General features: G+C 32.8%; 1 protein-coding gene across 3 annotated transcripts; it reads right to left on the reverse strand.

The window, feature by feature from the left end:
* Positions 1–552: 552 nt before the first annotated feature.
* Positions 553–23198, reverse strand: LOC149786162 (placenta-specific gene 8 protein-like). Of its 3 annotated transcripts, none has more exons than XM_089976514.1 (4): positions 23068–23198; positions 4045–4218; positions 3155–3294; positions 553–1028 (listed from the first exon to the last, which is right to left on the reverse strand). In XM_089976514.1, exons 2-4 carry the CDS (start codon positions 4208–4210, stop codon positions 936–938), a joined length of 399 nt encoding a protein of 132 aa, XP_089832640.1. In that variant the 5' UTR covers positions 4211–4218; positions 23068–23198; the 3' UTR covers positions 553–935. The 3 variants fall into 3 exon arrangements, with proteins under 3 accessions (XP_089832640.1, XP_089832642.1, XP_089832641.1); XM_089976516.1 differs by lacking the exon at positions 23068–23198 and adding an exon at positions 11203–11413; XM_089976515.1 differs by lacking the exon at positions 23068–23198 and adding an exon at positions 11025–11137.
* Positions 23199–27059: the final 3861 nt, after the last annotated feature.

Raw genomic sequence — 27059 nt, forward strand, 5'->3', positions numbered from 1 at the left:
CTGGTCAGTTATCTAAGGTTTACGTTCCAATCAATATCTTAAAAGTTATTGTCTGTCTAACTCTCACAGAGAGAACTAAGTGACTCTGAGATATGTAGATTGATTCATGTGGTTAGTGTTTTTGTAACCTCTAAGACCATGTCAAGGTCAAAACACCATAGAGATTTTATTACTGATATTTCAAGTTCCGTGTATAAAATACGAAGCTGGGCTGTAAACATCATTTAGTGTAACTTACTTCATGTCGTATTCAAGTGAACAATTCGTCGGCAGTGCATCATTTAGAGTAAGACTGTATTGTTAACCAATTCAGTGATACTTTGTTTTGTATCATGCACTGATGGAATGATACGTACTTTAGAACTAAAGGTGGAAAACTAGATGAACCCTTTTGTTACATTCACTGAGGTAACTGCCTTAAATGGGAAAATATACGCTTTGAAAGTCGTGTTGTTTTATATGAATGGGAATAGGAACAGGCATTGCATCCATTCTGCGAAAGAATCATCAACACATCAACAGGAAAGACAGGGTTAAAAAAAACCCACAGAATTTAGTATCAATCGAATGCATACTAATTTTATTATGGCAATATATAAAAACGTTTCGTTGCACAAATTTACATCTTTATCTCATTACGCTATATAATGAATGACAATAGGTTTCCCAATTATGGAAAACTAATTTCCCGGTCAAACAATTAAGCGGCTGAGTTAACACTGCTGTTTTATTGTATATTTCTTTTTAGCAAGGCGGAAAAACATGTAATAGTAAGTGAGACAATCGAGAAAGTATGTCATTTTACAGTTCAAAACAATAGAATGAACTTTATTTTATAATACTAGATATCTTTGTTCACTGGAACCACATTTAGGAACATTGCAAGACGTACACACTGCACGTCAGAGTGGCTTACAAACAGATTCACTGGTATGCTAGAGTCCCATTGCTGTCAACTCTCGGTCCATTTGGCAAACTGCACATGCCAAGCAGCAAGACACACTAAGATAATCATTGCAGATAGAGCCCTGTAAGAAAATGTTATAAATTTATGAAATATGAACTAATGACATGTTTGTCACTAAATTACACATATTGTCTCCTGAATGACAGCTGCAACGCAGACTAATCACATTTTTAGCATATTTAGAAATTGTAAATCAGTAGCTGTCTATAAACAAGCAAATATTAATATGGAGTCACTATCTGTCAATATAGAGGCTAATGTGAAAATACTGAAAGTCCTATGTTAAATTTGTCCATAAACTTAGCATGGAAATGGGTTGATGGAGCAAAAGGGTCCATAGGGCAAAAGGGATGATGGGGCAAAAAGGATAGATAAGGAAAAGGTTTTTTGGGGGGTCATAAAGGTTTATAGGAAAAACGGAAAGGTTAATGGTAAAGGATTTTAAGCTTGATTTGAAAACATAGACACATACACATTCTAAGATGCCTTGGATAGTCTCCACATACTGTTTATCAAACCAAACGGGGAAGGGACGAACAAATTAAATGCAATCCAACACAAGTTTTTTTATTCATGACACCACCTATACCATCCAACAGCACATACACACACTATCCAAAACGTCTTGTGTTAAGAAAAGGGGATGAAATACTGTCCATCACACCATCTATACCATCCAACAATCCATACACACACATACATACAATCCAAAACCCCTTTACTCCATCAATCAACGGTGTGTGTGAGTGTTTATTTCACAGTGTAAGAGATCAATACTTTTCCCCATTACATTTCTAAAGCGCGTACGTGAAGGAAAACGACCCTTCGATTTAAATTCGAGCGAAAACATGACCCGGAGTGATAGAGAGGAGGAAGATAAAATATAGAAAAGTGGGACGTCATTTATATTATATTTTATGCGGCATTATAAGACAAAGAGATATTAACATGAGGTCACCATATGAGTTTATGGAGAAATTTGTCTCGTGACACGTTGCAACACAAAAAAAGATTACACATGCACAAAGGTAAAATATCTTTTATGAACAAAAACAAGTCAAGATTTATATTTACCCGCTAAAGAAGAATCATTCTGCAATATTTTAAAATTACAAATGTTTGAAACAATTGCAAAACTAAAGTAACATTTCTTGGGACTACGGCCATTTTTTGAGGTATGTTAAGTCGGGAACAGAGGCAATTATAATTTCACTCTTGATCATTTTATAAGAAACCAAAGTGAGCGTGTGTGTGTGTGTGTGTGTGTTTATGCAACAGAGATAATAGACATTTCGAGAGAGAGAGAGATCAGTTATCGCTACATTCCCTGCGAATTTAAATACACACATCCCATTTTTTTAAAATCACACCGATAAAAAAGTCCACCATTCTCTTGAAAAAGAGTGAACTGGAGAAATAAACGTACTTACAAAATATTACATCCAAACAATCCGCGATGTATTTTGCAATAAGACTGACATGCTATCCATTGATCACAAATTGTACGATTGTTCGTGCGTTCTGTTTCATTTTTGGTAATGCGACAAATGGTTGGGCACAAAATAACACGTCTGATCTTGTCACTGTGTGAATAGCCATTGAAGTCAATTCAAAGCTAACGCGGCAGAAAATATCGGTTAGTCAATGAAGTCACTTGCAAAGAGTGACGCATTGTTTTGTTCTAAGGTAGTGTCGTAAAATAGAGCTATATCCAAGGATTTTACCATTGAACGGGTAACAGACTAGAGTGTGAATTTGTAGTCCTGTGTTGTGTGATGTACCATTTTTCTTGCCACACCAAATACGGAACTAACAGTATTGATTCGCGTTTTCAAACTGACAAATTCTCACTTAGACATTTTGACAGGTACACACATCGGTAGAGAGAGACACGAATGACCCTCTGACTAAAGAAACTGGAAAGGAACACGCATGCCCTGTTGTTGCAATAATCTTATCACCGTTTTAATATCTCATGGTCTGATTAGGGCACCTGTAAAATGGAGCAGAACGGAACAACGTCAATGTACACAGAACGATTTCAAATGCATGGCAATTAATTAGAAAATCTCCTTAGCATCTTTTATTTTGATTCTAGTTGTATGATATTAATTGTTGTGTCGTACATATGGAATGTCAAACTGTTCTATGTTCACCTAATACAGACTTAATTCATTAGAAACTCACACGAATGTCCCCTAGAGTCCGAGTCCGAGTTCTCATTACAACAATTGCGCCTGGGACACAGTGGGGCATTAGTATACAGTCTCCCAGACGAGTGGACAACTCACATACCGTACAGTGCAGGCAAAAACACGTCTTGATCACTGAAATTATAACACATAATACGCATTTGCAATTTAGCGTTATACATTTTTTTTTGATGCGATAGCAAAACTGGCTTAAAATTACACAGTATGATAGTCATGATTGACATGCAATGAGAGTGATAGAGACATAAAAACAACATTCTTATATACCAGAGCATAAATGAATCTTTTTATACATTATCTTCTTATCTTCTTCGTACCATGATATCTTAGTGTTATTAATAAAAACGATGAGAGAGTGGATATAAGCTGAATAATGCAATATGGAAAGTACAATTAGTTACCGATATATATATATATATATATATATATATATATATATATATATATATATATATATATATATACGTAACTTATTAAACTTTTCATATTTCATTATTCAACTTATAGTCACTTTCTCGCCGTTTAACTAATAACACAAAGATATAATGGTACGAAGAAGATAATGAGTTTGTCTGTCTGTCTGTCTGTCAACAATACTCACAATATGTGGATGAGTGTGCATTTGAAAAAACTGTCTTAGAAGTCTTGTCTAATTACACCTTCAATAGCTTAACTAGAAATATTTTAATATGCACTGGAATGTAGCGTACTGACTGAAGTTCTAAAAAACTTCCTCTAAGTGAAGCAGAAAAATCCAGGTAACCGGAAGTGTTGGATCTATTGTAACCTAATGATCGTATTACTTTCCTAGTACCAGATAATAGTTTTTATACCATTATATTCGGTATTCTATAAAGAACTTACACGAGCCGCAATCCTCAAAGCATCCAAATAGTCCAGTCGTCCAGTCCCTGGATCCGTTCCTGCTTCCAACCAGTAATTTTATACCCTGGGGAGCTGGCTGGTTGATAACAACTGTCGTGTGGACGACATTGGTGGTTAGTTGGTTGCTTACTTGATTGCTCATCATTCTGTCTTCTGCAAATGTTATCTGGGATTTATATCAAAGTTTTCCACTCTACTCCATTGTATTTCCTACTAAATAGTAATGGTCTTAGACAATAGCAATACTTTGTGAAGTATAATAGAATTAGTTATTGAATGTAATACCTCTTTACGTATATGCATCCGTTATAGATATTGTTTCACATGAAAGAAAAGATATTGCATGTACAACATGGTTTTAATATGCCCATATTGTGTGGCCCTATCAGTGGTTTAATCAGATTGAGCTAGCAGAGATATACGCTTAGCATTTATTTTTAAAGAAACTCTAATACCCATTATTTGCCAACCATGTATTACCAGATACGAAACCTGAAACCATTATAATGATAAAAATGGAAAGGTTTTTAATTCTGATCTGATTATATGGGAATGTGTTCTTGTCCTATCTGCATCATAGGAAATCAAATATCATTACAGTTCAGAATCTTCTTTTTCTCTTGCTCAAAGAAATGGCAGACGAAAGGTTTACCACCTGTCTCATATGTTTATGGAATAGGAAAAGGATTGGCGTTTCTTTTATGTTAAATATTTTAATTTCATCCATTTGAAGTTTGACGCTTTAACGTACATGTTCTTTTGTACAAGACAGAGACGAATTAGCCTTGGTGCCTTCCTGATACTCCATCCATGTTATCTAACCCTTGGGAATAAATGTTTCACCTTTAAAGGACTTAAGCTGAACATTGTTTTGAGTCAGCTGCAAGCTGTGCGATGTTTGTATCGGAAACTTACTTCGTGGGCATGTTGTATAAAACGCAAACAGATATTTTGGGCTGAAGTTCTCCTGAAGGCTTTACTTTGTCTTATATTAGAACTGTTACTTTTTAAGACGTGACTACATCGTTACAACTAGGTATGATACAGGATATACGTTACAGTGTCTGTTGAACTCTATAAAAGGAAACTGAATTAAAATATTATGACCATAATAAATGGGGTTTGTTTTTCAGTCTTGATTTTAAAATATTACTTCTGCAATTAACAAACATGAAATGCTTAATCCTTGTTCATGCAATAAAGTAAATTGCATATGTTTATAATATTTAAGAAATGTGAAAACAGCTTTGTTTATACACAAATTATGTTTAGCATTTTGAAATCGTGCCAATTAGTACACGTTTGAAAGTTGACGATATCAACTTCTGTGAAAGGTCCCTATAACTTTAACAGCAAAGTACAAGTTTCCAGGACTTTTATTTCACTAAAAGGAATATATTTGACTCCCATAAATTGTGAAGCAGTTGTGAATAAATTGAAATCATCACATGTTTCATCAGCATGTATGTCCTCCTTACAAAGGTATGCACTGTATGTAGACGCATTAGTTCTAAATTAAGTAATTGTAGACCAGAGCCTTATTCAAAAACATGTATATTTGCTTAGATAGAATTCACTGTATGCATGGATTGCTTATTTATTTATTTATTTATTTATTTATTTGTTTATTTGTTTATTTAATATTTTTTGTATGTAAAACAAAATCATTAATAAACTGTAGACTCTGACATTATGAAGCCCAGATCAACTAACACTTAATAGAGATAATCTTTAATTTTCAAAAGTCTACTTCGAAACAAGTTTATTTTGTATTGTGTTATTCTTATAATGTTGAATGTGTTATTCGTATAATGTAGAATGTGTTCGTATGCAAAAGCTCTATACATGGCCTTAATATATTTACTAGAATATATTCGTTTACCAAATGATTCCAGTTAAATGTGAATTATAGCCGATTAATATATACATGGGTGAAATGTTTGAAGGTATCAGTCTTAATATAAAATAAAATAGTTCAACTACGATCCGTATTACTGTCAAACGACAACAACAAACAAAACTGATATCGCTTCCCGTTAAAGTCCTTCAGAGTGTTTTTTTTTTCTTTCCTCATTTACAATAACTCAACAATGCATCTAGATTTTGCGTTAAGATATTCTTTTGCACTTCAGTTAGATTACATCTTGCTATCGGGAACGATAATAGAACGCTACTTGATATATTGAGCGATTCTGACGCTAACCGCGAGTGGTAATAGGCGACAAAAACAGGATTGCTCATAACCATGTGTTTCACATGAATATGAGAGAGTAACATTATGATGGAGATAACGACTAAGTGCTGATATCAAGCACAGAGTATATCTAAAAATCACTAGATGTGTGGTGTGAGTGCGTGTGTGTGAAAACGACACAAATGTTGTTTTGCATTGTGCATAACTAGAACGGTAAACTTATACACGAAATGAAATATGCTTTAAAACAATTCAAACAATGAATTCCGTTCCAGCACATAGCATATTTATCCGTTTGTCATTGTTTCTATTGCAAATCAGAGATAACTCTTGAACATTAATTCGACCAGACTGGTTTATGAAAGAAATCACATGAATATGCATTTCTAAATGCAAATTTGTATCTTCCAAGTTGTAGTTTATATTTTGTTACGACTCAGTGTTCTCAAATTAAGTAACCAAAAATAGTGAGAACCAACAAGTTTTGAAAAATTGAACAAATAATTTGATTCCCTATAATATAAAGTGAAAAATTAAAAACAAACTTACAGTACGGTAGACAAAATCCTAAATAGTCGTAAATGTTACATCACATGTCCAAAAATATCGAGTAATTCAGTGAGTTCCTTTAGTAACGCAAACGAGGTTAAACAATGTGCTGATGTGTCAGCAGTCATGATGTATCAATGATAATAATCCAAAATGTCTTTAAATTGATTCACAGTAATTCCAACACAGATACTAATATCCGAAATGCACGGTGTAATTCCAAAGAATAATTGAAATAAATCAATAAATACAAATAACTATGTGACTCCAATAAGATTGGTCGTAATGATAGAAATAACTAATTACCAGTAAATTATCTCTATTATCAAAACTTAAGACGCAATAAGAAAGCAAAATGAGAGACGCATATTCAATCCAACTTGTAAACATGGACACGTCCCTGACCGAATTTCCAACAACCAACTAATCTGAAACCAGGTCAGCATAGTGTTTCAAGAACTTATATCCTCAAGTCAAATCACGAGATGTTTACTTGGATTAAAATTATAGCACACTATCTTGGAACTACGTACTGTGTTTAGGAATGACTGTAGTTTAGAGTACAAACCTACACCTATAAAGGATGCTAATATATATTAATTTTTAAATGACCCATACAATCCGTATTCATACAAATTAGCACACATGATATGGATATAAATAAAAATGTAAATATGCATTGTCTGCATCAAATTTGAACGAATATATTGTACCTGGAGGAAACATAATGTTGAAAATAGTGTTTATAGAGTTCCAAATATATGACTATTTTCGATAAATCAAAACTTTCGTATATTTGTGAAAACGGGTGATGAAACACGAGAGAATAAACTTGATTTGTTCATTTCCTTTGAATAAAGCACGGTTCGACGATAATTGTTCTTTATTAAGCTCCCCGTTTGAGTGATCACTTAGCGAGTCACTCCTTAGTCTGCGAAAAGGCTGCACACACACCGAACAATAAAAAATGTTACTCTATTTCTTTATTCCCTATCGAATAATACCTTTTAGTTAAACATATAATGAACTGCATAGGTTACAAAATCACTTTAGACGACCTAAGTGATTATGGCAGGTTAAAAAGGAAAGTTTGGAACAAGACCTATGTTGCTCTTCCTACTCACTCTTGCCACTCAGATAATCAAACACGAAAACCAGTATGCCCACATAAGCATTATAAGACTGAAACAGCTCCTTAATTCTGGTTGAAAAGTAGAATTTTCATGTAGATCATATCCTTGTACCTCCATAATGTATCGTTAAAATTCCATAATTGTATTGAGAGACTTTTACAAAATTAATGCCCATGTATTAAATTGCTCTGGATTACGAGAAAGTAAGATCAAATAAGAAAGGAATGAAATAACTTTTCGATCCTTGGACTGAAAACTGAGATCCTAGATTTTCCCACTTTTGTAATTCATAGATCGTTTATGTAAAACATACCTTGACAAATTATTTGCTCGATCTTTTTTCGTGTTCATTAATAGACCTCTTTATGGACGAATGCATATTAGTAGTGGCCTTGTCCTTTTGAAACATTTACTACACCTCTGTCTTCCATAAAATTTGGTTCCATGCAACAAACGTATTTTCATGACCATCGTTGTCTTGCTTTCAGAGATGCGTGTATCTGCATAATTCTATTCTTCGCACTCTGTAGATCTATATCACAAGTTTAAATTTGAGTTGCTTTATATCTTCATTAGCCCATGTGTTTCGAGATTTTGTCCCTTTTATTTCTGCATATTTTTGAACAAAATACCATCTTTGTCTTTATTTTATTAATCCATACTGATTTCTCTAAATATGTACCTTGTATCATTACGTTTTGACAAATTTGTGAGAATGTGACACTACATTATTTGCTAATTACCAGTGATCTGACATTTCATTAAATCGAAATTAGAAAAGTTCTATACATGAATGAACACTGCTTTAAAAAGAAAGATCACAGAATGTTTCCTTTCATGTAAAATCTTTCCACATTATGAACGTAATTATTCCGACATATTGATAATATTCAACCATGGAGCTAATATCTGCAGAAAATATACAATCTTGTGAAATGATTAAATTGCATTCAGAAACATAATCATTTTGAATTCTGGTAGTATCTATTTGGAGAACCTTGACTCTTTTACTAAAAATATTATAAGTTTAGAAATAAGATTGCTTCTGTCCTTTTTAAAATAGCCGCAGATCTATTTTGGAAAGATGTTTTACGTGTTTGTTTATACGCTTATTAATAAAATTAAAATAAAGACAATACACTATATTTTTCCTATATAGATACAGTGTAAAGTTTCGCATAGTAAAGATAGATATAAACGTAATATGCATAAACTTGGAGTCAATAAATGGATGGCATTTCATTAAAAAATTTCAAATAAAAGTGTCAGATAAAATATATTTAGATCTATTCACAATCATATAAAAAACACATGAGAGATGGTAAACTCTGATTCGGTCTCATATAAAAAGCGTTTCACAGTTTAAAGATGGGATCACAGTGAAAGCTGCCGTGCATGCCTATTTTGTTAAAGGTTCTCCGCTTCGAACTTGAGAATTCGCACGAGATGTAGACAAAACAATATAAGTAATTTGTTTCTGACGTCGGCGGAAAGTATCAGATTGATACGGGATAGGGATACATCTGAGAGGTGAGGCAGGGACGTATATTCCAACGTCGTATAAACGAGTTCTTTCCCCGACAGGGAACAAAACACTTATGTGGTTTTATATTTATTACATCCTCCCATTTTCTTCACACATTCTTTTCAACTTTATTAACGTATCCTTTTACAAGCACTGAATTAAGGAATTTAGGGGTTTATGAAATATAATGCACAAACCTCTTAAAACCTTCCATGAGAAGTAATTTACCTTCGAACTAGACCTAAATAGATAGAGTGAAGTCTAGTGGTGATTTGCATCCTAGGTTTTGGTTTTAAAACAAAATTGTATCCGATATATTTTGTGTTTTAATTTGCAGTCACAGACGATGTGATTTTTCTCTATTTTTCAAAGAAACATAGGTTTTGTATATGTAAGCTAACCGTTTTTTCTACACTCTATTTACTGGATACATTCAATATATTTCCAAGCCAATTTAATGTTCAATTTGATATAATACAGTAAATAAATATATTAGATTACACAGAAAGCCCATTAATCTACAGTACGTTCACATACTAAGTACCATTTATATTTAACTTACAAGAAATTGATTTGCTGAACTTTAAGGTAACAATTTAAGCGTTATTTAGTTTAACGAAACGAATATTTAATCTCCTTCGAATTGGTAGTATTCAATAAGAGACTTTTAAATAAGAAAATTCTTTATATTGTTTTGTATTCATGTTTTTGTTTCAACTTAAACGTTGCAAGAATTTAAAACAAAAATACAAGAATTTGTTTGTGATCATTGAGGTAATAGTCTCAACAACATTGTAACAAGATGTAATGCTTTTAAATTGTAATCATTCAATTGTGCTCTATATGATACGTCTATCATTAAGTTACAAATGTGTATAAATTTATTCCTCAAATTCACTCAACGAATTTCAATTGTCACCAATATTAGTAGGCAAATTGAAATGTCTCCACCTATGCCTTCTCTAAAAGAGACTCGGATTGATTAGAATCACATTAACGTATGCTTTCTCCAAAAAGAAAATTCGGACTGATTATAATCATATTAGCAAATTAAACAAAATACTTGTGTTCAAAATAATCCTTATACGTTATGAATACAATATCTGTATTTGTCCAAAATAATATGGAAATAAAAAACGCAGTAAACCTGCCTTTTGGGATTGTTACTTTTGATGATGATATTTGTTCTAGAAAACATATTCAGTGTTAATTTTGTATCTGTTTCCATTCTACAAAACAACTTCGAGTCATTTAGTTGGTACCAAAATGCAAGCTCAAACTATTAATGTGGCCAGAAATTTACTTAGCACCCCTACTTGCTATGTTCACCCTAGTAACGTGACTGTGAATTTACTCGTTATTCGTCGGGTGGCAATTACAGGAACATAACATATCTTGAAGACTTAAAACCAAAGCAATGAAGAAGAAAACAATATTCGTATCTTTTTTGCAGCCTCCCCCGCACCCATTTCATATCCTCACATCTGTTAAGAGAAATAATGTTAACTATGTTCGAAATAAAATTATTTTGAAATATAAACTAATTAAATGGTCTTACCTCAAACAAAAGCAGAACAGTTATGTAATGAGCTGTACAAATGCTTTACAAGGAATGAACTAGCTGGCACTTGTTCCGGAGGTCAACCCGTAAGATAAAGCCGTTGACATAACAAACTGCATGACGACATCGCCATTATTAACGGCAATATGGAAGTTTCGTATCCTAAACATCTTACCTGGTAAGTAATCACTACTAATTAAATAGTCCTTCCTCAGCGCAGGAAACGTATTTGCACAAATAACTTCATCAGCTCGTCAAAACTCAATTTGTACGGTTGTCCAATATTTTAAAAATTCTTTTAATTTCAATTTCGATCATAGGAAGATAGCTTATGATACGATGGCGGCTGGATCGAGTAATACATGATATTCATTCAAAACGTTGTTCCGCGTTTGATATCACCTGGAGATGCGTCGAGGCCGCCATACTGAGGCTTATTCATAAGCTGTATCAAGCGATCTTTTTTCATATTCGTAGAAAAATACAAATACGGTTTTAGTAATTAGTACAGTCCCCTTTTATAGTGTGAGTTAAATTCAATATCCATCGGGATTTATAAATTTTCGATTCAGTGCGTCAGAGGTACCACAAAAATGGTCCAAATCGGGGTATGTGAAATATGATCTAACAATCAACCACGGAAGACTAAGTGGATTAAAAGGTTAAATAGTAATGTCGTAAACGATGATGACGGTACTTGTAATTTCCCTCATTTACTGCACTCCAACGGCTAACATTTCATAGGTTTTCAAGGATACAGTTTATTCGGTAATTTACTGTTGAAACATTTAATTTTGATTGGATTTTTAGTTCCTCTAGTTTAATTTCAAATACATCAGGTTTGCTTTCCGCAGCTGTAATGTTCAGAAAGATCGTAAAAACATGCTAATATGTATTTTTTTTTATATAAAAAAACATTTAACGCTTCATATGTTTTCTTCGTAAGGCTTTATTTCCTTATTTATTGATTCGTTTCCGAAATTCTCGTCATCCTCTTCTGACTCATTAGACTGTATATATTCCATTATAACTCATAAATTCCTTCTATTTCATCAGTACTTTTATTCAAACCGATTTTTCTCTTTTACCATATTAAATTTGTTAAAAACAAATTCTACGCTACCTTCAATAAAATTGTGTTATCGGATTTGGTTAAACCGTCTTCAGTATCACTTTATATTACGAATGTTTTCCTTGGTGACCATTGTGTTGTTTATGCAATTGCTGGTAATGGCTTTGAAGATCTTAGTTAATTGCATTGTTTTAACTTTTTAGGGTTCTTGCTTTTATCGTTTATGTTTAAGTTTCATAGTTTCCTAGGTGTATGAGGTCATAAAAGAAAATCTCAGGCACGTCCTATTTATATTTGGGAGGGAAATAAAAACTCAGAGGCCATTTTTGAAAGTCTGAGGCTGAAAAGGTTTGTGGTTGGTAGTTTAGATGATTTATATTATAGAATGAAACTTCTCTGTGTCAGTACCGAAAATATAAACCAGTGCACGGTTCAGTCGTTTGTGCACGTGTTTCTGGTCAAAAATTTCCTAACCATTTTGCTTAAGGTCTTTGCATCAGGAATTCAGCACTGGTAGCAAACTCATCTGAAGATCAAATGGTGTGACAATACTGAGTGTACCCGGAATATATTTAAGAGTTCTGTGTAAACACTTAAGATCTGATTCATAATACGGACCATATTGTTTCATCAAAGTGATCAGGTAGGCCCCGATATAAAGGTCTAATTAAATATGAATCGGGGGTAATTTCTAACCAACCCTTCAATTCAGAGATTGGTTATTTTGTACATAAGGTCTTAGCGGCAAAGTATTTTTGTCGTTCCTTCTCTGTCGTGAATCGTATCATTTTGCACATCAGTTTCAACTGAGCTCTTATCATCAAACATTTCGTCCTTAATATTTTTATCAACTTCATCTAATTCTAATTTCCCGGCAGCAGATACTGTGAAATGCCCATAAAACTCCTTGTAGCTAGTTTCGGTATTCCCACGATAAGCGTCAGCAATACCACCACCCACCCACCCCAAAAAATAATACGTGACTACATTATTTGATATAAAATATCTGTTTGCATATTTGAAATTACATACGCTAGTTTAAAATTAAGCAATATATAATTGTCAATAATTTAGTTAGGGTATTATTAAATAGTTCAAGTGTTAAGAGTAGTTTCAGCTGCGCATACAATATATTTACATTTACATAAAATAGAAAATTGTACTTTGTGGGAAGTAGGCGAACAGAATTTGCAACAATTTTCGACATTAATAATGTGAAACATTGATGTCATTTTTTATTGAGTCAAACGTAATGTAAATTACATACGCTCGTTAAAGCTTTTGATTTGTCTTGTATTATCTTATGGTGTTCTAACTGGTGTATCTCGTTGAAATGGAGTATACCCATATCTTGAGCTATATTGTTGTGTTCTGATCACTAGACACAAATCACATGATAAATTGTTTGATCTTCTAATTCACTAAGCAACAATGTGATACAACAGGTTTGAAGGAAAAATTATTGACACGTGCTATCAGGTTGAAGATTTGTCGGTCCTTGCATTGTATAGCATTTTGCATGGGTTAAACTTCATTTACAATGTTATCGATTCCTTACTCATATTGTGCATTCTTGCTACTTTGTTTGCTATCACTATGCATACAAAAGATATTCATTTCAACCATGCTGTATAATATATGAACAATATAGCTATAACGTGGTAAAATACGTCAATCGTATCAAAATGTCTTTGCATTCACAGCTATACAGGCAAAAGACATTATGTTTAATCACGGAACATAATAAATGTAACGACAACACGTGTCCATCTTATGGAAAAGATTTTGTATTAATTACATTGCATAATTGCAAACTGTTATATACCCCTGTCTATTTGTACTTCGCACTTAATGTAGTTCGGCACGCAACAAGATCAAGAGAATGTTGGGGTGGGAGATGATATGTAGGTTTTAAGTTATATAACCTTTGAACCAGTGAATAATGCAATCCATGTTGTAGATTACAAATTTCTAAAGTCGTTACAGTATAATGGAATATTTTAAAATTTTCGCCTGTTTGCAGTTTTGTTTTACATATTCCCATACGTTCTCTTTCATATGTTCTCTCTCTCTCTCTCTCTCTCTCTCTCTCTCTCTCTGGCACTTAAATGGTTGCATGACCACCTAAGCTATATATTGTGTGGATAACATACATTGTATAGTTATAATGCGAAAAGTCAAAATGAGACGCTAATAAAAAAGGATGAAATTATATGCAAGTAATATTAGCGTTTAATGATACCTTTGCACAATAATGCTCTATGGTCAAAGTAATATCACTGAATCACAAAAAATTGCACACAGACCCTAACAAGATAAACCACTCCAACTAAACATGAATAGCGAATTGGTTTTCTAACGTGCTTCCTAAATTAAGAATGTGTGTGTGTGTGTGTGTGTGTGTGCTTGTGTGTGTGTTAAGTCGTAGTGGATGTATGATGCCAACGAAAACTAAAACTGTAAATATATAGAGACTGGGAATTGCCCAATACCCCAAGAAAAGCAAGTCCGTCTCACTAAATGTAAACATAAAGAGGGAAATGAGTTTGTAACGTGTTTCCAACACTAAGAATGCTACGGCATGTACGGGTGTATTACCGTTTCACGGCGTATCACAACATTGTGCTTATATTGAATCAATGTAAGGTTGCGAAAAAAGCAATAGCACGTAAACGATAGGGAAGTCAACATTTGCAAACAAATGTAATCATGAAGAGGTGAATGGGTTTCACTTGAAATTCCAAAAATTAAAAATGAAATTATATGTATGAGTGTATTAGAGGTTAACGGTAACTTAGTGTCACAGTGAGTGTATTGTCCCAGCCAAGTGTGAAACATCAAACGTAAAATTCAACAACAGCACAAAATCCATGTTCATCTAAACCCTTCCAAATAAACATAAATATCAATATGGAAACGGGTCTGTATTCCTCTTTCTTCAAACCACGTGCTCCTAGATAATTACCCGTATCATCGAAAGTGCTGCATTGATCAATATAAGATTCTCGTGGATTTATAACTCCTTGATATTAGTCCAACTGGCTCGCGATGTATGGGACTCTTACCTAACATTTTAATATACATATCACACATACGCACACATACACGTACACACACAGATATGTATTTGTGTGTGTGTGTGTGTAACCATTACACACAAAGATTACTTACTTAACCTTGCATAATTGTTCCCAATGTTTCCAAATTAAACTGAAATAAATCATCTTTCTTATAAATTTTGAACGTGGCATTTTTTCCAAAATATTTATATAAACGCGTGTATCTTTTAACAAACTTTAAAACTTTAAAATCCATCAATCAGTTTCAAAGTTTCAAAGTTCTCTTTTCTAGGCCAATCTGGCCTCAGCGATAGATGATGTTTTAGCTGATGTATGTGTTTAAAAAAATATATCGCCCTGGATAAAGTGATAGATTGGAGTCTATATATATGCCTATTGAATTTTCCTTTGACGACGTGGGCAAATTAAAAATAGAATTTTAGGTGACTCTGGGGGTAATGAAGTAGATAAATACACATGGAATAAAAAAGATCTATCTTTTTTCAAGTACTACAAAGATCTATTATCTCCACACATGCATACGATTTTAAATGATATCGACAGTACCAAACTTTAATGAATACGTCTAAACAATTGCTGACATTTGCCATTATATTGCGAAACCAATGAAGAAAGTAAATAGAAAACAAAACCTAGCTGTGACATTTCTAAGAAAACTGCTAAAGGTCATACTTGTGTCGATAGAGATTGCATAACGGCTAAAAGCAGAGCCTTAAGATATCACAGTTCAGATCAATAGGCACTATTGAATAGTTAAACATTATAAATTCCATAGATCTAAGTATAAATCTCTAACAAGAAGAAAACCAAAACAATAAGAATTAAAAGAAATAGCATTTTATTTGCATTACACTCTTAAAAAATGCAAAACTTGTCTGGCGCCTTGTAAAGCATTTGAGTACTGGTGTAGAATGCAGTATTACATCTTCAAGCTTTTATGAATATTTTACAGAGTTATTCAATTTTTCAGTTCTATTTTCCTGATACAAAGGAATCAACTAATTAATGAGACTCTCGATAGATATTCACTGAAGAGGAGGTATGCTTAACAGTGAGCAAACTGAAACATGACAAATCTGGGGGAGTAGATGCTTTTTCTAGCAATATATTTACATGTACGGCAACATAAATGTATTAATAATATTTAATGAACTATTCAGTGTTGCGTATTATCCAGAATATTGGTCTGCGGGTATCATAATACCAATTCTGAAGAAAGGGATACAAATGAACCTCCAACTACAGAGGCAATAATTTGCTACCTGTATTAAGCACTGTGTTTACATTGATTTTAAGTAATAGGCTAAGTGAATAGATGGTTCAAAATGAATTACTGGGAGAATAACAAGCTGGATTTAGAGCTGTTATCCTAGATTATATAACCTATATTAAATACATTAATTTGCAAAGATTGAATAAAATATCAGGGTAGATTCTATGTAGTATTTATAGACTATCAAAAAAGTCTTTGATATGGTGGAGACAGACGGTTAAGGGAACAACAGTTAATGAAACAATTAGTGGAAAAATGGCAATTTATAATAATGTAAAATCTAAATACAACAATAATATTACCAATGTGTTTAATTGTCATGTGGGCGTATGGAAAGTTTGTGTTTTATCGCCTTTACTCTTTTCTATACTTTTGAACGATCTGAAATCACTGTTTAGCTGAAGGAAATAGGAAAGTTTCGGTAGATATCTTGGAACTATTTTAAATAGTTGTATTCAATTGTCTTTATTGACAGCGGCCCCCGTTCCAAAATATGTTCAATAGACTGCATACATATTGCCAACAGTGGAAATTAAAAGTAAATATGGAACAAAAACAAGAGTGGTTGTACTTCGTAGAGGTGACTATCTCAGAAGTCACGAAACTTAGTACTATTACCTCACAGGGGTAAAGACTGAATCATATTACAAGTATCTATGATGCATATTTTATTCAAATAAATCCTATCATAAGTGCCAGGAATACTCTGTCTTTGAATGCGCTGAAAGATATGCATATTTTGAAGAAAGTCTTTCAAAATTATCTGTAAATGGATTCTCTTGTCTTTTCACTCGAAGATAGCTCCCATTTCTAAGCACGGGGGCTACGGCTGGGGCTTTTTTATGATGCCAATGATATTGAAAAAGATAATTTGTCATTTTGTAAATATATTCTTGGTACGTCTAAGGCTACTCCAAAGGCTGAAGTTCTCCTGAAGGCTTTACTTTGTCTTATATTAGAACTGTTACTTTTTAAGACGTGACTACATCGTTACAACTAGGCATGATACAAGATATACGTTACAGTGTCTGTTACACCCTATGAAAGGAAACTGAATTAAAATATTATGACCATAATGAATGGGGTTTGTTTTTCAGTCTTGATTTTAAAATATTACATCTGCACTTAACAAACATGAAATGTGTAATCCTTGTTCATGCAATAAGATAAATTGCATATGTTTATAATATTTAAAAATGTGCAAATATCTCTGTTTTTACTTACGTTTAGTGTTTTAAAAACGTGCCAATTATTATAACTTTAAAAGTTGACGATATCAACTTCTGTCAAAGGTCCCTATAACTTTAACAGTAAAGTACAAGTTTACAGGTTTCTTATTTCACTAAAAGGAATATATTTGACTCCCATAAATTGTGAAGCAGTTGTGAATAAATTGAAATCATCACATGTTTCATCAACATGCATGGCCTCCTTAAAAAGGTATACACTTACGTTGACGCATTAGTTCTAAAATAAGTAATTGTAGACCAGAGCCTTATTCAAGACATATATATTTGCGTACATAGAATTCACTGTATGCATTGATTGCTTATTTATTTATTTATTTATTTATTTATTTATTTGTTTGTTTGTTTGTTTGTTTATTTAATTTATTTTTATTTATTGTATGTAAAATAAAATCATTAATAAACTGCAGACACTGACATTATGAAGCCCAGATCAACTCCCATTAAATCGAGATAATCTTTAGTTTTCAACATTCTGCTTCAAAACAAGTTTATTTTGTATTGTGTTATTTGTATAATGTAGACACTTTTATTCGTATAATGTAGAATGTGTTATTCGTTTAATGTAGAATGTGTTATTCGTATACTGTATAATGTGTTTAATCGGATGATGTAGAATGTGTTCGTATGCAATGGCTCTATACATGGCCTTATTATACTTACTAGAATGTATTCGTTTACCAAATGATTCCAGTTTAATGTGAATTATAGCCGATTACTATATACATGGGTGAAATGTTTAAAGGTATCAGATTTAATATAAAATAAAGTAGTTCAACGATCCGTATTACAGTGCAAACGACAGGACAACGTTCAAAACTGATATGGCTGCCCGTTAAAGTCCTTTTTTTTCTTCCTCATTCTCAACAACTCAACAATGCACCTAGATTTTGCGTTAATATATTATTTTGTACTTCATTTAGATTACATCTTACTATCGGAAACGATAATAGAACGCTACTTGATATACTGAGCGATTCTGACACTAACCGCGAGTGGTAATAGGCGACAAAAACAGGATTGCTCATAACCAGGTGTTTCGAATGACTATGAGAGACTAACATTATGATGGAGATAACGACTAAGTGTTGATATTAAGCACAGAGCATTTCTAAAAAAAGTCACCAGATGTGTGATGTGCGTGCGTGTGTGTGAAAAAGACACAAATTTTGTTTTGCATTGTGCATAACTAGAAAGGTTAATTTATACACGAAATTAACTATGCTTTAAAACAATTCAAACAATGAATTCCGTTCCAGCACATAGCATATTTATTCTTTGTCATTGTTTCTATTGCAAATCAGAGATAACGTTTGTAAATTATGGTGAAATGACTGGTTCATGAAAGAAATCGCATGAATATACATGTTTAAATGCATATCTGTATCTTCCAAGTTGTAGTTTATATTTAGTTACGCCTCAGTGTTCTCAAATTAAGTAACCAAACAAGTGACAAACAGCAAGCTTTGTAAAATTAAACAACTAATTTATTTCCCTAAAATATGAAGTGAAATATTAAAAACAAAATTACGGTACGGTAGACAAAATCCTAAATAGTCGTAAATGTTACATCACATGTCCAAAAATATCGAGTAACCCAAATGAGTTCCTTTGGTAACGCAAAAGGAGTTCAACAATGTGCTGATGTGTCAGTAGTCTTGATGTATCAATGATAATAATCCAAAATGTCTTTAAACAGATTCACGGCAATTCCAACACAGCTACTAAAATCTGAAGTGCAGTTTATAATTCCAATGAATAATTGAAATAAATCAAAATCCAAACAACTATATGACTCCAATAAGATTGGTCGTAATGATAGAAATAACTAATGTCCAATAAAGTATCCCTTTTATCAAACCTTAAGACGCAATAAGAAAGCAAAATGAGAGACGCATATTCAATCCAACTTGTAAACAAGGACACGTCCATGACCGAATTTCCAACAACCAACTAATCGGAAACCAGTTCAACATGGTTTTTCAAGAACTCATATCCTCAGGTCAATTCACGTGATGTTTACTTGGATTAAAAGTACAGCTCACTATCTTGGAACTACGTACTGGGTTTAGGAATGACTGTAGTTTATAATACAAACCTACACCTATAAAGGATGCTAGTATATAATATTAATTTGCAAATGGCCCATACAATCCATATTCATAAAAAATAAACACATGATATGGATATAAATAACAATGTAAAAATGGATTGTCTACATGAAACTTAGACGCATATATTGTACCTGAAGGAAAAATAATGTTGAAAATATTGTTTATTGAGCTCCAAATATATGACTATTTTCGATAAATCAAAGCTTTCGTATATTTGTGAAAACATGAGACAATACACTTGATTCGTTCATTTCCTTTGAATAAGGCACGGTTTGATGATAATTGTCCTTGATTAAGCTCCCCGTTTGAGTGATCTCTTGGGGAAACAACCTTAGTCTGCGAAAAAGCTGCACACACACCGAACAATAAAAAATGTTACTCTACTTCTTTATTCCCTATCGGATAATACCTTTTTGCTAAAACGCATGATCAACTGCATAGGTGACAAAATCAATTTAGACGACCTACGTGATTGTGACAGGTAAAAAAGGAAATTTCGGGACAAAACATATGTGTAGCTCTTCCTATTAACTATTGCCACTCATGCTGATAATCAAACAGAAAAACCAGTATGCCCACATAAGCATTATAAGATTGAAACATCATCTTAATTCTGGTTGAAAAAGTAATATTTTCGTGTAGATCACATCCTTCTACCTCCATAAAGTATCGTTTAAATTCAACAATTTCATTGAGAGATTTTCGCCAAATTAACGCACATGTATTAAATTGCTCTGGATTTACGATAAAGTACGATAAAATAAGAAATGAATAAAATAACGTTTTGATCCTTTATGTGATCCAACCTTTTTCCACTCTTTGCAATTTATTGACAATTTATGTAAAACATACCTTGAACAAATCCTTGCTCGATCTTTTTTCGTGTTCATAAATAGACTTCTTTATGGACGACTGCATATTAGTAGTGGCCTTGTCCTTTTGAAACATTTATTACACCTCTGTCTTCCATAAAACTTGGTTCCGTGCACCAACCTTATTTTCATGACCATCTTTGTCTCGCTTTCAGAGATGCGTGTATCTGCATAATTATATTCTTCGCACTCTGTAGATCTATATAACATGTTTAAATTTGAGTTGCTTTATATCTTCATTGGCCCATATGTTTCATGATTTTGTCCCTTTTATTTCTGCATATTTTTGAACAAAATACCATCTTTGTCAAAATTTTATTAATCCATACTGATTTCTCTAAATTTGCACCGTGTATCGTTACGTTTTGACAAATTTGAGAGAATTTGACACTACATTATTTGCTAATTACCAGTGATTTGACATTTCATTAAATCGAAATTAGAAAGGTTCTATAAATAAATGAACATGCCTCTGAAAAGAAAGATCACAGAATGTTTTCCTTTCATGTGAAATCTTTTCACATTATGAACGTAACTATTTCGACATATTGATGATATTTAACCATGGAGCTAATGTCTGCAGCAAATATAAAATCCTGTGGAATGATTAAATTGCATTCAGAAAAATAATTATTTTGAATTCTGGAAGTAGCTATTTGGAGAAGCTTGACTCTTTTAGGAAATAAAATTGCTTCTGTACTTTTTAAAATAGCCGCAAGTCGATTTTGGAAAGATGTTTTAAGTGTTTGTTTATACCGCTTATTAATAAAATTAAAATAAAGTCAATATACTATATATTTCCTATCTAGATACAATGTAACGTTTCGCATAGTAAAGACAGATAGATACATTATATGCATAAACATGGAGTCAGTTAATGGATGGGATTTCATTTAGAAATTTCAAATAAAAGTTTCAGATAAAATATATTTAGATCTGTTCACAATCATATAAAGAACACGTGAGAGATGGTAAACTCTGATTCGGTCTCATATAAAAAAGTGTTTCATAGTTTAAAGGTGGGAACGCTGCTGTGGATACCTATTTTGTTCAAAGTTCTACGCTTTTAACTTGAGAATTCGCACCTGATGTAGACAAAACAATATAAGTATTTTGTTTTTGACGTCGGAGGAAAGTATCAGATTGATACGAGATAGGGATACATTTGAGCGGTGAGGCAGGGACGTATATTCCAACGTCGTATCAAACGAGTTCTTTCCCCAACAGGGAACAAAACAATATGTGGTTTTATATTTATTACATCCTCCCATTTTCTTCACACATTCTTTTCAAATTTATTAAGGTATCCTTTTACGAACACTGAATAAAGGAATTTAGGGGTTTATGAAAGCTAATGTACGACCCTCTTAAAACCGTCCATGGGAAGAACTTTACCTTCGGGCTAGACCTAAAAAGATATGGTGAATTTACGTTTCCGGTCTGTCTGCTCACTGTACATCAATTTAAGCTTTTTATTTCAACGAAACGAATATTTAATACTTTATAATTTCAATGAAACGAATAATTCTTCGCTTCGAATATGTAGTATTCAATAAGAATTTAAAACAAAAATACAAGACCTTGTTTGTGATCATTGAGGTAAAAGTCTCAACAACATTCTAACAAGAGGTAATACTTTTAAATTTTAATCATTCAATGGTGCTCTATATGATACATATATCTTTAAGTTACAAATGTGTATAAACTTATTCCTCAAATTCACTCAACGAATTTCAATATTCAGCAATATTAGTAGTCAAATTGAAATGTTTCCACCTATGCTTTCTCCAAGAAGAAGATTCGGACTGATTAGAATCACTTTAGCTGATGCTTTCTCCAAGAAGATGATTCGGATTTATTAAAATCATATTAGTAAATTAAACAAAATACTGGTGTTCAAAATAATCATTGGCCTTTATAAATACAACACCTTTATTTGTCTAAAATTATATGGAAATAAGAAACGCAGTCAACCTGCCTTTTGGGATTGTTACTTTTGATGATGATATTTGTTCTAGAAAAAAATATTCAGTATTAATTTTGTATCTGTTTCCATTCTACAAAATTACTTCGAGTCATTTAGTTGGTACTAAAATGCAAACTCAAACTATTAATGTGGCCAGAAATTTACTTAGCACCTTTACTTGCTTACTTCACCCTAGTAAAGTGACTGTGAATTTACTCGTTATTTGTCGGGTGGCAATTACAGGAACATTACATAGCTTGAAGACATAAAACCATAGCTATGAGAAGAAACAAATATATCTTTTACAGCCTCCCTCGCACACATTTCATATCCTCACATCTGTTAAGAGAAATAATGTTAACTATGTTCGAAATAAAAAAAAAAATTTGAAACATGAACTAATTCAATCGTCTTACCTCAGACAAAAGCAGGACAGTTATGTAGTGAACTGTACAAATGCTTTACAAGGAATGAACTAGCTGGCACTTGTTCTGGAGGCCAACCCATCAGATAAAGCCGTTGACATAACAAACTGCATGACGACATCGCCATTATTAACGGCAATATGGAAGTTACGTATCGTAAACATCTTAGCTGATAAGTAATCACTACTAATTAAATAGTCCTTTCTCAGCGCAGGAAACGTATTGGCACAAATAACTTCATCGACTCGTCAAAATTTAATTTGTACGGTTGTCCGATAGTTTAAAAATACTTTTAATTTCCATTTCAATCATAGCACGATAGTGTATGACACGATGGCGGCTGTATCAGGTAATACATTATATTCGCTCAAAACGTTGTTCCGCGTTGGCGAAAGAACGAGTTTGATATAACCTGGAGATACGTCGAGGCCGCCAGACTGAGGCTTATTCATAAGCTATATCAAGCATTCTTTTTTCCTACTCGTAACAAAATACAAATACACTTTTAGTAATTAGCTCAGTCCCCTTTTATAGTGTGAGTTAAATTCAATATCCATCGGGATTTATAAATGTTCGATTCAGTGCGTTAGAGGTGCCATAAAAATGGTCCAAATCGGGGTATGTGAAATATGATCTGACAATCAGCCACGGATGATTAAATGGATTAAAATACTAAATGGGAATGTCGTAAACGGTGCTGAAGGTACTTTTAATTCCCCTTATTTACTGCACTCCAACGGCTAACATTTTATAGGATTTCAATGGTACAGCTTATTCGGTAATTTACTGTAGAAACATTTAACTTTGATTGGATTACTGAGTTCCTCTAGTTTAATTTCAAATACCTGAGGTTTTCTTTCTGCAGCTGTAATGTTCAGAAAGATCGTAAAAAATCATGTTAATATGTATTTAAAAAATTTTGTTAACGCTTCATATTTTTTTTCTTCGTAAGGCTTTGTTTCCTTGGTTTTTGATTCGTTTCCTAACTTCTCATCATCTTCTTCTGACTCATTAGATTGTATATTTTCCATTATAACTCATAAATTGCACTCTATTTCATCAGTACATTTATTCAAGCCGATTTGTTTCTTTTACCATTTTAAATTTGTTATAAACAAATTCTAGGCTACCTTCAACAAAATTGTGTTATCGGAATTGGTTAAACCGTCTTTAGTATCACTTTATATTCGCGCTTGAATGTTTTCCTTGGTGATTATTGTTTTGTTTATGCAATTGCTGGTAATGGCTTTGAAGATCTTAGTTAATTGAATTGTAGTTTATTTTTTTAGGGTTCTTTTTTTTTTAACTTTTATATTTAAGTTTCATAATTTCCTAGATGTATGAGGTCATAAAGTGAAAATCTATTTTTGAAAGTCTGAGGCTGAAAAGGTTTGTGGTTGATATTTTAGATGATTTACATTATAGAATGAAACTTCTCTGAGTCAGTGCCAACTATATAAACTAATGCATGATTCAGAAGTTTGCGCACGTGTTTCTGGTCAAAGATTTCCTAACCAATTTGCCAAAGGCCTTGGCACCAGGAATTCAGCAATGATAGCAAACTCACCTGAAGATCAAATGGTGTGACAATATTGAGTGTCCCCTGAATATATATCAACGTTCTGTGTAAACTATTAAGAACATTTGATTCATAGTACGGACCATGGGGTTTCATCAAAGTGATCAGGCAACACCCGATACAAAGGTCTAATTAAATATGAAATAGGGGACATTTCTAACCAACTCTTCAATTCAGAGTTTATTTTCTGCACAAGGTCCCAGCGTCAAAATACTTTGTCGCTCCCTCTCTATCGTGCTTCGTGTCATTTTGCACAGCAATTTCATTTGAAAACTTATCGTCAAACATTCCGTCCATAATATTTTTATCAACTTCATTTAACTAGTTTCGGTATTCCCGCGATAAGCGTCTGCAATACCCCTCCCCCCCCCCAAAAAAAAAAAAAAAAAAAAAAAATAATACATGACTACATTATTTTATATAAAATGTCTCTTAGCTTATTTGAAATTACATACACTAGTTTAAAATTACAGCAATATATAATGGTCAAAAATTTTCTTACGCCATTATTAAATATTTCAAGGGATAAATGTAGTTCCAGCTGCGTATACGATATATTTACGTTTACATAAAATAGAAAATCGTACTTTGTGGGAAGTACGCGAGCAGAAACTTCAACCATTTTCGACATTAATAATCTGAAAAATGTATGGCATTTTTCATTGATTCAAACGTAACACAAATTACATACGCTGGTTAAAGCTTTGATTTGTCTTGTATTATATGATGGACTTCTCATTGGTGTAACTCGTTCAATTGGAGTATACCCATATCTTCAGCTATATTGTTGTGTTCTGAACACTAGGCACAAATCACATGAGAAATAGTTTGATCTTCTTATTTACTAAGCAACAATGCGATACAACAGTTCTGAGAGAAAAAAGTATTGACACGTGCTATCAGGTTGAAGATTTGTCGTTCCTTGCATTGTATAGCATTCTTTATGGGTTAAACTTCATTTACAATGTTATCGATACCTTATTCATACTGTGCATTGTTGCAACTTTGGTTGCTATCTCTATGCAGACAAAAGGTATTCATTTTAACTACCCTGTATAATATATGAACAATGTAGCTATAGCGTGGTAAAATACGTCAATCGTATCAAAATGGCTTTGTATTCAACACTATACAGGCAAAAGACATTATGTTTAATCACGGAACATAATAAATGTAACGACAACATGTGTCCATCTTATCGAAATGATTTTGTATTAATTACATTGCATAACTGTAAACTATTAGATACCCCCTGTCTATTTGTACTGCACACTTACTGTATTTCGGCAAGCATGAAGATTATAAGATGGGTGGAAAAGGAGCTGATATTTAGCTTTTAAGGTATATCACCTTTAAACCAGTGAACAATGCCATCCATTTTATAAAATGACAAATCTATAATGGAATTTTTAAAACTTTTCACTTGTTTGCAGTTTCGATTTGCATATTCCCATCCGTTTTCTTTCATACGTAATATATATATATATAGAGAGAGAGAGAGAGAGAGAGAGAGAGCGGCGAGTGTCGAATACGAATTTAATGAATCTAAGGAGCATTCTTCAAGGAGACCAACACAAACAAATTAGAATTACAGGGACGAAAATATGTACGAAATATCCATCTACGTAACATGGCTTTATTTAAGTAAAAAAACAAGGACTATAATCTTAATATCCTAGGCAAAAATAGACCTTATACTTTGAACTATTTTTGCATTTTTGGCAAATTACTTATTTCAATTTGGCCAAAACAAATTTGCGATTAACTTTCCCACGTGTGACCCCTCGAACGGGTTCAAAAAAGAAACCGTAACATGGTGTGGCACTTACATAGTTGCATGACCACCGAAGCAATTTATTGTGTGGATAAAATACATTGTACAGTAATAATGCGAAAAGTCAAAATAAGACGCTAATAAAAAAATAATGTAATTTTATACAAGTACTATTAGCGTTTAATGATACCTTTGCACAATAATGCTCTATGGTCAACGTAAAATCATTGAATCAACAAAAATAGCATAAAAACCTTAAGAAGATAAATCACTCCAACTAAACATGAAAAACGATTTAGTTTTCTAACGTGCTTTCTAAATTAAGAATGTGTGTGTGTGTGTGTGTGTGTTAGCTCGTAGTGGATATATCGTACCAATGAAAACTAAAACTGTAAAGATATATAGACTGGGAATTACACAAAACCCCAAGAAAATCAAGTCCTTCTCATGAAATGTAAATATGAAGAGGGAAATGAGTTTGTAACGTGTTTCCAACATTAAGAATGACATGGCTTGTACGGGTGGATTAGCGTTTCACGGCGTATCACAACATTCTGCTTATATTGAGTCAATGTAAGGTTGCAAAAAAGCAATAACACATAAACGCTAGGGAAGTAAACACTTGCGAAC

Source organism: Sinohyriopsis cumingii, chromosome 12 (assembly GCF_028554795.1).
Source record: "Sinohyriopsis cumingii isolate HCF-2022 chromosome 12, ASM2855479v2, whole genome shotgun sequence".
NCBI classification, from domain to species: Eukaryota; Metazoa; Mollusca; class Bivalvia; order Unionida; family Unionidae; genus Sinohyriopsis; species Sinohyriopsis cumingii.